The sequence below is a fragment of the Centroberyx gerrardi genome, chromosome 11, assembly GCF_048128805.1.
Source record: "Centroberyx gerrardi isolate f3 chromosome 11, fCenGer3.hap1.cur.20231027, whole genome shotgun sequence".
Lineage (NCBI taxonomy): Eukaryota > Metazoa > Chordata > Actinopteri > Beryciformes > Berycidae > Centroberyx > Centroberyx gerrardi.
In genome coordinates this window covers 20,728,656-20,744,249 of record NC_136007.1, presented here as the reverse complement: position 1 = coordinate 20,744,249, position 15,594 = coordinate 20,728,656, and the positions used below count along the sequence as shown (strand labels likewise).

General features: G+C 38.2%; 3 protein-coding genes across 3 annotated transcripts; all 3 read left to right on the top strand.

The window, feature by feature from the left end:
* The first annotated feature begins 162 nt into the window (after positions 1–162).
* LOC139925299 (olfactory receptor 52E4-like) lies at positions 163–1,125 on the top strand. Its single transcript, XM_071916622.2, has one exon. It carries the CDS (start codon positions 163–165, stop codon positions 1,123–1,125), a length of 963 nt encoding a protein of 320 aa, XP_071772723.2.
* A 5,467-nt stretch (positions 1,126–6,592) lies between these two features.
* Positions 6,593–7,537, top strand: LOC139925300 (olfactory receptor 51G1-like). Its single transcript, XM_071916623.2, has one exon. It carries the CDS (start codon positions 6,593–6,595, stop codon positions 7,535–7,537), a length of 945 nt encoding a protein of 314 aa, XP_071772724.2.
* A 3,578-nt stretch (positions 7,538–11,115) lies between these two features.
* On the top strand, positions 11,116–12,060 carry LOC139925302 (olfactory receptor 51G1-like). The gene has a single exon (XM_071916624.2). The coding sequence runs from the start codon at positions 11,116–11,118 to the stop codon at positions 12,058–12,060; it is 945 nt and encodes a 314-aa protein (XP_071772725.1).
* The last annotated feature ends 3,534 nt before the right edge of the window (positions 12,061–15,594 follow it).

Here is a 15,594-nt window from a genome sequence, read left to right as displayed (position 1 = left end):
AGTGTTTTCTTTTTTTTCTTTTGTGGCATTAATCAGCTTCTATGAAAAGTTTGCTTTGGTCGACCATATTTTAAAATGATCAGTCATGTCCTTAATGTATTTAACTTTTGGCAACTAAGTGTGATCTATGTCTTTTTTTTCTTTTCAGAATTTAACTGAAGTATGGACAATGCTTCAGTAACGACTTTCACATTGGCTGCATATGCAGTCATGGAAAACTACAAATATGTGCAGTTCACTGTATTTCTCCTGCTGTATTTCATCATCATCATTTTGAACATACAGCTGATTTCTGTTATATATCGACAGAAGGAACTGCATCAACCTATGTATGTGTTCACGTGTTTTTTATCCATGAATGAAATATACGGTAGCACTGCGTTACTGCCTGCAACTTTGGGCATGCTTACATCCGAGACGTATGAGATCACATTGAAATGGTGTATGGCTCAAATTTATTTTTTACACACATATGCAAGTATTGAATTTTGTGTTTTAGCTGTTATGGGATACGACAGATATGTTGCCATCTGTTACCCACTGCATTACCACAGCATCATGTCTGTTTCAAAAGTGAGCAGGCTGGTTGTGTTGGCATGCCTGTACCCACTCATTCTTTTTGCCACTCATTTCTCCTTAACTTTACAGCTGAAATTCTGTGAAAGAGTCATACAGAAATTATATTGTGTGAATTTCGAACTGGTCAAAAACTCATGTTCGAAGGCGCCTCACATTAATATTGTGGGACTTGTGCTTATTATGTTCCTAATAGTCCCTCAGCTACTGATGATTTTTTTCTCTTATGTGCAAATTCTCAGAGTATGCCAACGATTATCAAAAGAATCTCAAGCTAAAGCTCTTAAAACTTGTATCCCACATTTATTATCTTTGGCAAACTACACCATCGGTTCCTGTTTTGAGATTATTCAAAGTAGATTTGACGTGAGTCACATCGCCCATGAGGCACGGATCTTCATGTCGATATACTTTGCCATAATTCCATCGGTTGCAAACCCAGTGCTGTATGGCCTTGGAACTCAACTCATAAGAGTTCATTTTTTTAAACTATATTTTAGATGTAAGAGCCTGCGACCAAAAAGAAGAAAGACATTGGCTGCAGCTTAAGTACAAACTAACTATTATCCATCACACTGACATTTGCTATTATTTTGACTTGATAATGCACATGATGATAAATAATTAATTCAGACTCCTTTTGTTTGTTTGTTTTTTAACAATATCAGCTGTAATCACAGACAGTAAACAATCAGCGTTCCCATAACCTGATGACTAACATTCCCAGAAAAATTGTTTTCGATTTTTTAGGAAAATACAACCTTGAGGACAACAGGCAAGCCAAGACTATAGAACTTGTAATTAGAAGTTGTGTTTTAGATTTGGAAATGCAAAATGAAAATGCTTATTTCACTTACCAAGCATATGAGTACTATAGACTGTTGTTGAATTTGATAACATTAATTGATTTAGTGTTTACTCAGAAGTAGCGTGCATTTGACAGTTTTGAAGATAGATACACAACAATATATACTATATACACTGTATACTGAAAACAACTGCATTTATACTATGTCATATTTACTAATAAGGTTTGTTGATTATGCATTTTATTCATTAATAATCCGTTACCGAGTGGACACTAATTATTGTCTACATGTCTCTGTGTTTGCATATTAAATGTCTTTACATGTCAGAAATTCAGATTGTTTGTGAAAACTGTCTTCTGACGTCTGTCTTCTGATGCTGTGGTTGTTCTCAGTCATGGACACTCTGGTAAAGAGGATCATGGGAGGATGATGATGTAATTGATCCTCTCTCAGTTTCTTGTGTACTCTCTTCCGGCCTTGCACTCTCCATCTCTATAAAGCTTAAAATGATAACATAGAAAGGTTTTAGGCTTATAATAAACGGGACAATTTAAAAATTCCTAACATTGTGACGATTGAAATAGCCTTGCATTATGAACGGTGAATGTTACATATTGAGCTGACATGAGTGAGGGATTGTAACTGTGCACTGTAAATAAGCATTTCATATTTAGGTTGGCATAAATAAACAAAAATGCTCTAAATTTGTGGGTTAATTTGTTATCCTTACCGGAGCTGTATTCATGCATTGATAAAAATGTTTGATCAGGGCTGCGTAACGAAGAGATAGACAAACTGTATTGTGTTTGAGCAGCCAGATGTACAACTTTTACATTTTCAAAAATCTATTCACTGTTACAGGCAATTTAGGATCTCGATTTATCTCCAGCTAAAGCCTCACAACTGAATGAGATCTTGATCTCCCTAAACAACTGTTTCAAACCTTTAAATCAGTCAGTTTGGCAGCAGGTTTAGTGTCACACTGCAATGCCTGTAACCTCAGATTTGCATCATGGGGAAATCCCTCCAATCTCTTGTCAATTACAGTCCAATAGACAGACCCTACTAACTTAACTGTATTTTTTATCATCACAAGGCATGTTACTCTTGTCCTGAGACTTATTACATTTGAAAAGAAATTAATTAGCAGATAATAAATTGGGACTTTTAACAGCTTCAAAAGTCTGGTACATCCTCAGCAAATCAGTCGTGTAAGAGCCTATATGACCTGTGACAGTTGCATCGTAAAGAGTGAAAATTAAATTAGATGAAATTGTCTTCATTAAATTCAATGTCCCAAAACACCTGCCACACGCTCCTATACCTCACTGGAAGCATTATATTCCAGGAGGTTTACACACAAGGCCATCCAGGTCCTGCTAACTTGATAAGGTTGTTACAAGTCTTTGTTTATGGCTGTTAGAAATGTATTTATTCTTACCAATTTAAAATCTGCTGTAGCCTTATTCAGTAGATCTACTTTTTCACTTGTAGGCCTTTGCAGGCAACAACACATCACAGTACCAAACCAAAGGGGAAGGTAACGTACGGTTCCCCAGTTATCTGTGGTTTCAGAGTGTAACCGGTATTCCTCACAGCGTTGGGAGCGCTGCGGTGTGCATCCTGAACCAAGCAACCGTGAACTGTGCAAATCCTCAGAATAAATTAGTGCCAAGTGGAGTGGCAGCTGAAATCTCACAGACACACATTCAAATGAAAAACAAAGATTCAAAAAGAACCTGAGTCTGGTTATATTTATGGATTTCATACATCTACAAATATCTTGCACAGTACAATTTATGTTTGCATGCTGAAAATGTATTGAGTACAATCTCAGTCTGTCCAAATTTGTTTAAATCAGCCCTTTAAACTCATAGTTACACTGTTATTTCAAATTCAAAATAATAGCAAAAGTGAGAGCATGAAGCAGAAAAAACATTCCTGTCTATCTCTTATGAAGCTCACTGTTTGTCACTCAGATTCATTAAATCCGCTTCAAATATGACACATATGGATCTTAAGACTCATAGTATATTCTATTAAGAGGCTCAGTCAAGTCTTTACTGCAGCCTATATGCATTTGAATGGCTTCCAAGGGGCTTTAATGATTTATTTTCCCCCGGAATAATAATGACAAGATGGATGATGAATGTTGTCAAGTACTGAGGTCCTAATGGAGCAAAATCATGCGGTTTCTGTCAAAAATACAGAGATGAATCCTTTACAGTGAGGCTCTCACATGCAGCCCTCGCCCCTCCAAACACTGACCTTAACATTGTTGTCTCTGGGCAAATTCCAGCATCAGAACCAGCACACCCACTGGCTGACTGGTGACCTTGTTTTCATGCAATAAAATGGGGAATTTGAACACAGGTGAACATCAGTTGCCCCTCAACTGCTGTTTTGGAGTTGCATTGGTTAGTATAAATTAGCAGTAAATTAGCTATTACTATCTTAAAACTGTAGTTTATGGGTAGGACTGTCTAATGGATGTTCAACAGAACAGTAGCACATAGATGATAGGACTTTTGTCTTATTTTGAAATTTATATGTAATCATGTTGCATGAGTATGTTAAAGAGCAGGTTTATGAATACATGAATGCATGCCCGGCCTCTTGTGAGAAACCATATATTTTACAGCAAGTCTTTTTTGTTTCCACTTCTATCAGCACAGTGTAAAATGTATTGCTTGTCCTAACGAAAACATAAAGAGTAAAGGTTTAGTTTAGTCTAGTTTAGTTTAGTTTAGTTTAGTTTAGTTTAGTGCAAGTATTTTAAGTATTTTTATAATTATCACATTGCCTTAACTATGTTGCCACACTGTTGTCCACACGTTCAAACCTGATGCAAACAGTCAACCCTTTTTCCTTTGCATGGTGTTTTTCACTTTTTGGAATTCTTTATCTCTCTCTTGGGAATCAGCGAGGCTAACAGGAACCACGGCACCACGTGGTAAATGGATAAACACGTTCATTAGAGGTCAATGATACACATTGTTTTCCATCCCTTTGGAAGCAATTAGGAACTCCTCAGGACTGAGACTCAGACCGTCCTGGGCCTGGGAACAACACCTGGAGAATAGGACAGAGCAAAAATGACCCTGCCTTATCTGATGTAACTGTGATGAAACAACAAGTGTAAAGACGGGTTATTGGCAATATTATTGATCAATTCTGGGTATCCAGGCCAAAACCGATAACAAAGGACTTATTCCAAAAGGTGAAATCAGCAGTCGTGTTTCTACTGTTATAATCAGATAACACTAAAGCAATAAAACTCTGGATCATAGCTTACAGACAGACTTTGTCTTTTTAGTCTTTCTAAAAAAAAATATTAACACTGAGTTTACATCAATGTGAAACTCATATGTTGACTCAATTTAAGATTAAACAGAATATATAACACAAAGAATGCACCTTACTGATGCAAAATACAACATAATGTTGAAATTTGAGGATATTATCAGACATCCAAATCAGACATTATATTTTTTCCACAAAAAAAAATGGAAAAGTCACAATACTAAAATGTTTGTCAGGATTTGTCCTCAATATCCTGATACCAAGTGATTAAAACAAAATCTATTAAGTTGTTACTTCATTACTGAACGTGTCTCTGTTCCATTTTATTGTATTGTCTTTTTAAAGAAAAGAAACTATTTGAACGTTTGAAAATTATACTATTGTTTAATCAAGCCAGTTTTTATGTTTGCTTTCTACACACCTATGCACACTCACAAGAATCCCCCCCATACACACACGCATACACACACACACACACACACACAAACACACACATTTATTCCCCCTAGGCACCATGCTGAAACACTGCACTGCACTGCTGGTTGTTTGGCTTCCTTTATTGTTAGCTGCTCGTCATTTTGGAGTGACGGCTGTTTGCTTTAGTTTGTGGGATTGTTAAAAGCGAGGGGTGCAGCTGGGTGCTGTGTCGCTTTTGTCCTCTGGGTGAAAATGTTGACAGTACAAACAGCACCCAAGAAAAGCTGACATGCTGCAGAACCTTCAGTACACATTTTTATCTGAACAATAATGTAGTAGAATACAGATGCATTGTGTATCGTGTGTTCAGGCTGCCATTTGTACACGTTTCTAACTGTTGGCAGGTTCTTTGAGAGTTGTAGGTTCAACTTCAGTCAAACTTCCAACTATATGCCAACGCTGAAAAATAGAACTGCAGCTATTCACTACACTACAGATCAAGGTTATTATAGTCAGCTTCTCCGAAAAAAGACACCACTGTTAGAGTGGTACTTCTCAAGTGTGGCATCACATGTGCATGAGATGTGCTGACTTGAGTGAGTTTTTCAGGATTGAGAACAGTTACAGTAAGGTGCTGTGAAAGGCCTCGGTACTTTGGGCTGCACCCATAATGTGTTCAGCCTCTCCAACTTAAAGATCAAACTGATGCCGGAGGGCAAAAATACATCACAGAGGCACCATTTGAAGTGATCATGTTCTTGGCTCTCCTTTCTAATGATCACATGCTACTTCAGAGGTTTCCGCTTAACGCAGAGTGGCACTGACTGAGTAAACAGGGCAGAGGCAACTAGTATGTAAAACAATGTAAATATCATCAAACTTTAATATTAGTGCAGTGCTGTTAAATTATACTGTTATATTATAACTGTTAAGTTATAGTAACAAGACGTATTTCTCAACAAACACTGAGTTTGTTATATAAGAATATAAAAAACACAAGGCAGTTTGTGCTGTTCATGTTGGTACTTCAGTATTTTCCCATGCCAGAGAAAGTTTTATCTATATTTTACCTATACAGTTTTAGCAGTCTATACAAAATTCCTGCAACTCATCTTAACATTTAAAGAAATAATACAGGAAATAGAGGATATCAGATTTGATAGGATTTTTACTTATCTGCCATTACTATATGCAATCTAATCAGATTCATCTATAGGTTACATCATCAACACGACTCCTTTCCCCATAAGTGTGGATTGCAGTCTTTCACTGGGTCATTGGCGTGTTGGTAAAACCACATGACTTGATTTCACAGGAGAAGAGAAGTAAAGAGTATAAAAGCTAGTCAGTTCAGTGAAGTGGTGGAGGGGACATCACACAAAGGTAAAGCATATTTTATCTCTTTTTTTCATACAAAGCACTATACTGCATGGTATACTGTGGGTAACTCAGATGCTTTCTGCAGCCCCTGGGCAAATTTACCTCGCATGGCAAATTCATCTGGAGTGACATCAGTTCTTCTGTCTGCATACCATGGGATGGAAGACCTGAAGCCCATGTACTTCTGCATATTCCTGATTATCTACATTGCCATTATTGTTGAAAATATGGTGTTACTTGGAGTGATCTATACTGAAAAAACACTGCATGAGCCAATGTATTTCTTGGTGTGTAACTTGGCTGCAAACGGCCTCTATGGCAGCACTGCTCTCTTGCCGGCACTACTGAGCAGCATATTCTCATATTCATATGAGGTGTCTCTACCCTGCTGTCAAACACAGATCTATGCTATACATACATATGCTATTGTTGAATTTACAATTCTGGCAGCAATGAGTTACGATAGGTACGTGGCCATATGTTATCCACTGCAGTATCACTCCATCATGTCACTGACTAGAGTGTATAAGCTTATTACTTTTACTTGGCTTTACCCCCTGGTCGCATTTCTCATTGTTTTCATTTTGACTCTTCAGCTACAGTTTTGTGAGAAGACTATGGAAAGGCTGTACTGCGTCAATTACTCTCTGGTGAAACTCTCCTGCACAGACACGTCTGTCGTTAACATAGTGGGCCTGCTGTCTGTGGTTATATACACATTCCCACAGCTCATCATGGTGCTTTACTCATATGCACACATCCTGAGGATATGTGCACTGTCATCTAAAGACTCCAAGCTCAAAGCCCTGCGGACCTGCTCTCCCCACCTTTTAGCAATAATCAACTACTCTATCGGGTGCTTTTTTGAAATAGTACAAAGCCGATTCGACGTAAGTCACCTGCCTTATAAAACAAAGCTGTTTATGTCTCTGTACTTTCTGATATTCCCCCCCATTCTTAATCCAGCAATCTATGGTGTGAGTATTCAAGCCATAAGAGCGCCACTGTTTAAGATCTTCCGAGGTAAGAGGAGACTGGTGCCAGTGAAGTAGCCAGGAGCGCTGTTCTTATTGTGCGTTGATCTGAGTGTGTTGTGAAGGCTGATGCCTCTGGAGACACATGGCATACAGACTCTCCCGTCTCCCTGTCGTATAATCTTATTTGTTATCTTATAAACCAAAAGGAGAATAGATCGGCCAGTACTGGAAAGTGTTGAATTCAAATCAGTAGATATACAGATCTCTAGATGCTTGGCCTTTGCTCGAGGCATCCTGAGGGGTCAGCAGGCTGGAGCTCAGCTTTTCTGTTCATGGTGTTTTGTGTTTGGATCAGTTTGTCATTCTCTCCCTCTCTCTCTCCCTCTCCCATCTCACTCTCCACTGTATACTGGATCATAACGCAGGAATGCTATCAAATAAACCACATTTTCAGTGTTCAATAATTTCATTTGGATCAGTTGAAGTGCTTATACCACTAAGGAAACTGGCGAATATCATTGCAACCATGTTTCTGATCAATAACTTTGTTGAACATTAAGGAAAACTGGGAATTGTGAAAGGGAATTTTTATGCACATTTTATGTGCTTCATATCTTTCTTGCATTATCCTGCATGCAGTGCAAACTCAAATATGATTGCTGTTTGTTCTGCTGATTATACTGCTCTCTCCTTATTCTCAGCCCCTGCAATGATTTAGTAATGGCAATCAAATATATTTTTGTTTACTAGTGCTTCACCAATGGATTATGAATAATACATTTATAGTGCAGTCTTTTGGTCAAATACATTTGAACACAGGTGAACATCAGTTGCCCCTCAACTGCTGTTTTGGAGTTGCATTGGTTAGTATAAATTAGCAGTAAATTAGCTATTACTATCTTAAAACTGTAGTTTATGGGTAGGACTGTCTAATGGATGTTCAACAGAACAGTAGCACATAGATGATAGGACTTTTGTCTTATTTTGAAATTTATATGTAATCATGTTGCATGAGTATGTTAAAGAGCAGGTTTATGAATACATGAATGCATGCCCGGCCTCTTGTGAGAAACCATATATTTTACAGCAAGTCTTTTTTGTTTCCACTTCTATCAGCACAGTGTAAAATGTATTGCTTGTCCTAACGAAAACATAAAGAGTAAAGGTTTAGTTTAGTCTAGTTTAGTTTAGTTTAGTTTAGTTTAGTTTAGTGCAAGTATTTTAAGTATTTTTATAATTATCACATTGCCTTAACTATGTTGCCACACTGTTGTCCACACGTTCAAACCTGATGCAAACAGTCAACCCTTTTTCCTTTGCATGGTGTTTTTCACTTTTTGGAATTCTTTATCTCTCTCTTGGGAATCAGCGAGGCTAACAGGAACCACGGCACCACGTGGTAAATGGATAAACACGTTCATTAGAGGTCAATGATACACATTGTTTTCCATCCCTTTGGAAGCAATTAGGAACTCCTCAGGACTGAGACTCAGACCGTCCTGGGCCTGGGAACAACACCTGGAGAATAGGACAGAGCAAAAATGACCCTGCCTTATCTGATGTAACTGTGATGAAACAACAAGTGTAAAGACGGGTTATTGGCAATATTATTGATCAATTCTGGGTATCCAGGCCAAAACCGATAACAAAGGACTTATTCCAAAAGGTGAAATCAGCAGTCGTGTTTCTACTGTTATAATCAGATAACACTAAAGCAATAAAACTCTGGATCATAGCTTACAGACAGACTTTGTCTTTTTAGTCTTTCTAAAAAAAAATATTAACACTGAGTTTACATCAATGTGAAACTCATATGTTGACTCAATTTAAGATTAAACAGAATATATAACACAAAGAATGCACCTTACTGATGCAAAATACAACATAATGTTGAAATTTGAGGATATTATCAGACATCCAAATCAGACATTATATTTTTTCCACAAAAAAAAATGGAAAAGTCACAATACTAAAATGTTTGTCAGGATTTGTCCTCAATATCCTGATACCAAGTGATTAAAACAAAATCTATTAAGTTGTTACTTCATTACTGAACGTGTCTCTGTTCCATTTTATTGTATTGTCTTTTTAAAGAAAAGAAACTATTTGAACGTTTGAAAATTATACTATTGTTTAATCAAGCCAGTTTTTATGTTTGCTTTCTACACACCTATGCACACTCACAAGAATCCCCCCCATACACACACGCATACACACACACACACACACACACAAACACACACATTTATTCCCCCTAGGCACCATGCTGAAACACTGCACTGCACTGCTGGTTGTTTGGCTTCCTTTATTGTTAGCTGCTCGTCATTTTGGAGTGACGGCTGTTTGCTTTAGTTTGTGGGATTGTTAAAAGCGAGGGGTGCAGCTGGGTGCTGTGTCGCTTTTGTCCTCTGGGTGAAAATGTTGACAGTACAAACAGCACCCAAGAAAAGCTGACATGCTGCAGAACCTTCAGTACACATTTTTATCTGAACAATAATGTAGTAGAATACAGATGCATTGTGTATCGTGTGTTCAGGCTGCCATTTGTACACGTTTCTAACTGTTGGCAGGTTCTTTGAGAGTTGTAGGTTCAACTTCAGTCAAACTTCCAACTATATGCCAACGCTGAAAAATAGAACTGCAGCTATTCACTACACTACAGATCAAGGTTATTATAGTCAGCTTCTCCGAAAAAAGACACCACTGTTAGAGTGGTACTTCTCAAGTGTGGCATCACATGTGCATGAGATGTGCTGACTTGAGTGAGTTTTTCAGGATTGAGAACAGTTACAGTAAGGTGCTGTGAAAGGCCTCGGTACTTTGGGCTGCACCCATAATGTGTTCAGCCTCTCCAACTTAAAGATCAAACTGATGCCGGAGGGCAAAAATACATCACAGAGGCACCATTTGAAGTGATCATGTTCTTGGCTCTCCTTTCTAATGATCACATGCTACTTCAGAGGTTTCCGCTTAACGCAGAGTGGCACTGACTGAGTAAACAGGGCAGAGGCAACTAGTATGTAAAACAATGTAAATATCATCAAACTTTAATATTAGTGCAGTGCTGTTAAATTATACTGTTATATTATAACTGTTAAGTTATAGTAACAAGACGTATTTCTCAACAAACACTGAGTTTGTTATATAAGAATATAAAAAACACAAGGCAGTTTGTGCTGTTCATGTTGGTACTTCAGTATTTTCCCATGCCAGAGAAAGTTTTATCTATATTTTACCTATACAGTTTTAGCAGTCTATACAAAATTCCTGCAACTCATCTTAACATTTAAAGAAATAATACAGGAAATAGAGGATATCAGATTTGATAGGATTTTTACTTATCTGCCATTACTATATGCAATCTAATCAGATTCATCTATAGGTTACATCATCAACACGACTCCTTTCCCCATAAGTGTGGATTGCAGTCTTTCACTGGGTCATTGGCGTGTTGGTAAAACCACATGACTTGATTTCACAGGAGAAGAGAAGTAAAGAGTATAAAAGCTAGTCAGTTCAGTGAAGTGGTGGAGGGGACATCACACAAAGGTAAAGCATATTTTATCTCTTTTTTTCATACAAAGCACTATACTGCATGGTATACTGTGGGTAACTCAGATGCTTTCTGCAGCCCCTGGGCAAATTTACCTCGCATGGCAAATTCATCTGGAGTGACATCAGTTCTTCTGTCTGCATACCATGGGATGGAAGACCTGAAGCCCATGTACTTCTGCATATTCCTGATTATCTACATTGCCATTATTGTTGAAAATATGGTGTTACTTGGAGTGATCTATACTGAAAAAACACTGCATGAGCCAATGTATTTCTTGGTGTGTAACTTGGCTGCAAACGGCCTCTATGGCAGCACTGCTCTCTTGCCGGCACTACTGAGCAGCATATTCTCATATTCATATGAGGTGTCTCTACCCTGCTGTCAAACACAGATCTATGCTATACATACATATGCTATTGTTGAATTTACAATTCTGGCAGCAATGAGTTACGATAGGTACGTGGCCATATGTTATCCACTGCAGTATCACTCCATCATGTCACTGACTAGAGTGTATAAGCTTATTACTTTTACTTGGCTTTACCCCCTTGTCGCATTTCTCATTGTTTTCATTTTGACTCTTCAGCTACAGTTTTGTGAGAAGACTATGGAAAGGCTGTACTGCGTCAATTACTCTCTGGTGAAACTCTCCTGCACAGACACGTCTGTCGTTAACATAGTGGGCCTGCTGTCTGTGGTTATATACACATTCCCACAGCTCATCATGGTGCTTTACTCATATGCACACATCCTGAGGATATGTGCACTGTCATCTAAAGACTCCAAGCTCAAAGCCCTGCGGACCTGCTCTCCCCACCTTTTAGCAATAATCAACTACTCTATCGGGTGCTTTTTTGAAATAGTACAAAGCCGATTCGACGTAAGTCACCTGCCTTATAAAACAAAGCTGTTTATGTCTCTGTACTTTCTGATATTCCCCCCCATTCTTAATCCAGCAATCTATGGTGTGAGTATTCAAGCCATAAGAGCGCCACTGTTTAAGATCTTCCGAGGTAAGAGGAGACTGGTGCCAGTGAAGTAGCCAGGAGCGCTGTTCTTATTGTGCGTTGATCTGAGTGTGTTGTGAAGGCTGATGCCTCTGGAGACACATGGCATACAGACTCTCCCGTCTCCCTGTCGTATAATCTTATTTGTTATCTTATAAACCAAAAGGAGAATAGATCGGCCAGTACTGGAAAGTGTTGAATTCAAATCAGTAGATATACAGATCTCTAGATGCTTGGCCTTTGCTCGAGGCATCCTGAGGGGTCAGCAGGCTGGAGCTCAGCTTTTCTGTTCATGGTGTTTTGTGTTTGGATCAGTTTGTCATTCTCTCCCTCTCTCTCTCCCTCTCCCATCTCACTCTCCACTGTATACTGGATCATAACGCAGGAATGCTATCAAATAAACCACATTTTCAGTGTTCAATAATTTCATTTGGATCAGTTGAAGTGCTTATACCACTAAGGAAACTGGCGAATATCATTGCAACCATGTTTCTGATCAATAACTTTGTTGAACATTAAGGAAAACTGGGAATTGTGAAAGGGAATTTTTATGCACATTTTATGTGCTTCATATCTTTCTTGCATTATCCTGCATGCAGTGCAAACTCAAATATGATTGCTGTTTGTTCTGCTGATTATACTGCTCTCTCCTTATTCTCAGCCCCTGCAATGATTTAGTAATGGCAATCAAATATATTTTTGTTTACTAGTGCTTCACCAATGGATTATGAATAATACATTTATAGTGCAGTCTTTTGGTCAAATACATTTTATCCTACAGGATTTTATGTTTTGCCTGCTGTCTTTGTTCTACCTGTACAATAATTTTTTTGATCCTGTCTTTCAAATATGCAACGTTCATAGAGCTGAGAACATGAATTGAAAATTGCTATGACCCCAACATTTGAATTTGTGCATCAAACTGTATAACAGAGTAAAATACAAAGTTTTATCCTTCAGGGGAAGTTGGTCAGTGACAGCTGTGTACAGCCAGGCTGCATGACAGACACAGTGGCTTTCTGCAGTTCAAAAGTGAACATACTGCCACACAGATCACATTAAATCACTCAAGACAAATGTTTATATTTATTGAATATCTAGAGTCTGCTGTGACCTTGAGGAAATTAAGTCACAGACAAAAACCTCCAACTTTGCGGCCACAGCTTCACATCAGGCTGGCTGAAATATTGTTCATGGGACTTCAAAAGTATATAATTACGAGTGTAATTATTAAACATACTTTTCCTTTTGATTTACTTTTAAGGAGTAGCAGCTGCAGATCTGAAGATTAAGCTACATGTTTTCTCTTTTCTTTTTTTTCTCATTGAGAACAACTTGGTGAATGTTTGGGTTGTGATGCAAAACTAGTTGAAAGTCACTGTTCACACTAGAGAACCACAGCAAATTTCTCGCTTAAATCCTCACTGAGGTCAATGAATAACCAGAAGAATTCTTACCTTACCATACCTACGTATCTAAATATCTTGAAGCAAGGTGATATTAAAGTTTGTGATAATAAAGTTCCAAGATAATGTATTACCTCCAGATGTCAATAATGTGATATTTCATTAATTTACCATGTTATACACAATAAAGTCTAATAGCTAAACCTGATGATACCACACAAATACCATTCAAATGCAAGCCAATGCAGTTATGTATTCAGAGAGCATTCCAGTGAGTCCAGTGGTCTAGATGGGTCACATCTGAAGGAGCTATATGCAAAACAAATTTTCACAATATTTCATATAGATCATTGGTGTTTTTTATGTCTGTCATTTATTCAGCTGGGGTTGCTGACCTTGAAAAGTAGTATGAAATTGTCTTAATGACATAAAAAAAAAACATGAAATGAACAGTAGACTTCAATCTGTATGGTTCTGTTTCTGCTTTGTGCTTCTCACTCAGTCCGCCTCCTGTTCTAATATGAAAGTCTCTATATGAATGTCTGTTGAAGTCATTTATCTTCTTCATTCAATAAGTGGCATCCTAATTACAGCTTATTAATATACGATGCTTTCATCGTACGTTGATATACACAACGTGGAGGCAGGGCCGAGATGGCAAAATAAAAAGTGTGTTCAGTGAGTGATAAATCTGGGGCAACATGGTGCAGTTGTATTGTTATTGTTTTTCTGTCTGGACTGGCTGTGGGAGGTTCTGTATGGTTTCTGCAACACCCTCCTGCATCTGAAACCCACTGTATAGTGATGGAAAGATTATGTTTGACTCTCACAGGTTTCTTCTGTATTTTTGGAAACACAAGATTCCCTTTTTCATATTGTTATGTACCTGCACTGTGGATAAGGCCTATCTGTCCTCTTCTGTGTGTCTAATCATAACAACACTTACAGGATTCCTACAAGACTGCCTTAGGCCTCATGCTCACTGAACGACTGAGTGTGTGTATTACATTTTACATTTACATTTGTTTGCATATAGAACAAATACTCTAAGTCAACCCTTGTTGCAGTTCCCTGATAGTTCTTCAATAGCTGATGAAAATAGCAATAGAAATTAAAAAAAAAACATGATTTTGAGGAACCATAATGTTTAACGAGGGGGCTTAAGTATGCCCATGCCATAGTTTATTGAATAAAAAAGTAAAGTAGCTACAATATGGCACACTTGTGCAACATCAGTCAGTTTCGAATGGCATGGTAATGTGTTTTAGTTATACAAAGCATGCTCGCACATTAAACAGTTTATAAATACAGTTATTCCTCTTTTGCGGAGAACACTTAAAAAAGTCAATTTCTGCGGTAAAATGTAAAATAATTCTTAGAAACACAATGTGAAAGGGGGGTTGACACCGGTCACACACACACTTGGGAATACAAAACCATTTACAAACATTCAGGTAGACGGCATGCATACAAAAATAGACAACTATTCTGATCATTCCTTTATAATTTACAATACTAGTTCATTATTGCCACGCTTCACGTTTCTGTGCCCCAGTTTTGAGGAATAGCTTGCCGCCGATATCTTTTCTCATTTATCTTGGAATGGTACAGTGTACATTCACAATCACTGAGGCACAGCACTTGATTTACAATTTGTATTTGCACCCCGAAACATTGTGTAGTCACTGTTGCTGTAGCACATGTAATATTAAATATATGCTTAACATCCTGTACACTCATGGAACAGACGCACTCGTTAACCACACACACACACACATGCATAACAAAATCTTGTAGACATCCAAAATACCTTTGCTTGTAATCCCTTTACCATCGGGACGTACTGAGAGGCTGTACACAACTCCAGCAAAAAATTCAACACTGCTTTTACAGAAGCGATAGGGAAACGGCCATGCATGTGAGCGGCGAATTACAGTCTTTTAGAGGGACGCGAAGCGCTCGTCTGCCAGGCGGAAAGCGCTGCGCGTGGTACAACTTCTTACAGATTACAAGCGAGACGTCTTTTATTGCCTTCTGTAACAACTCTGGTCGTTAAAAGAGAGAGACGCGGGGGTCCCCGTCCTCCTGCAGAGCGAGCCGGGTGGAAGGAGCCGTTAGAGGAGGGGAGCTGGAGAGCCAGGCGGATAGAAGAAGGTTTCCGGT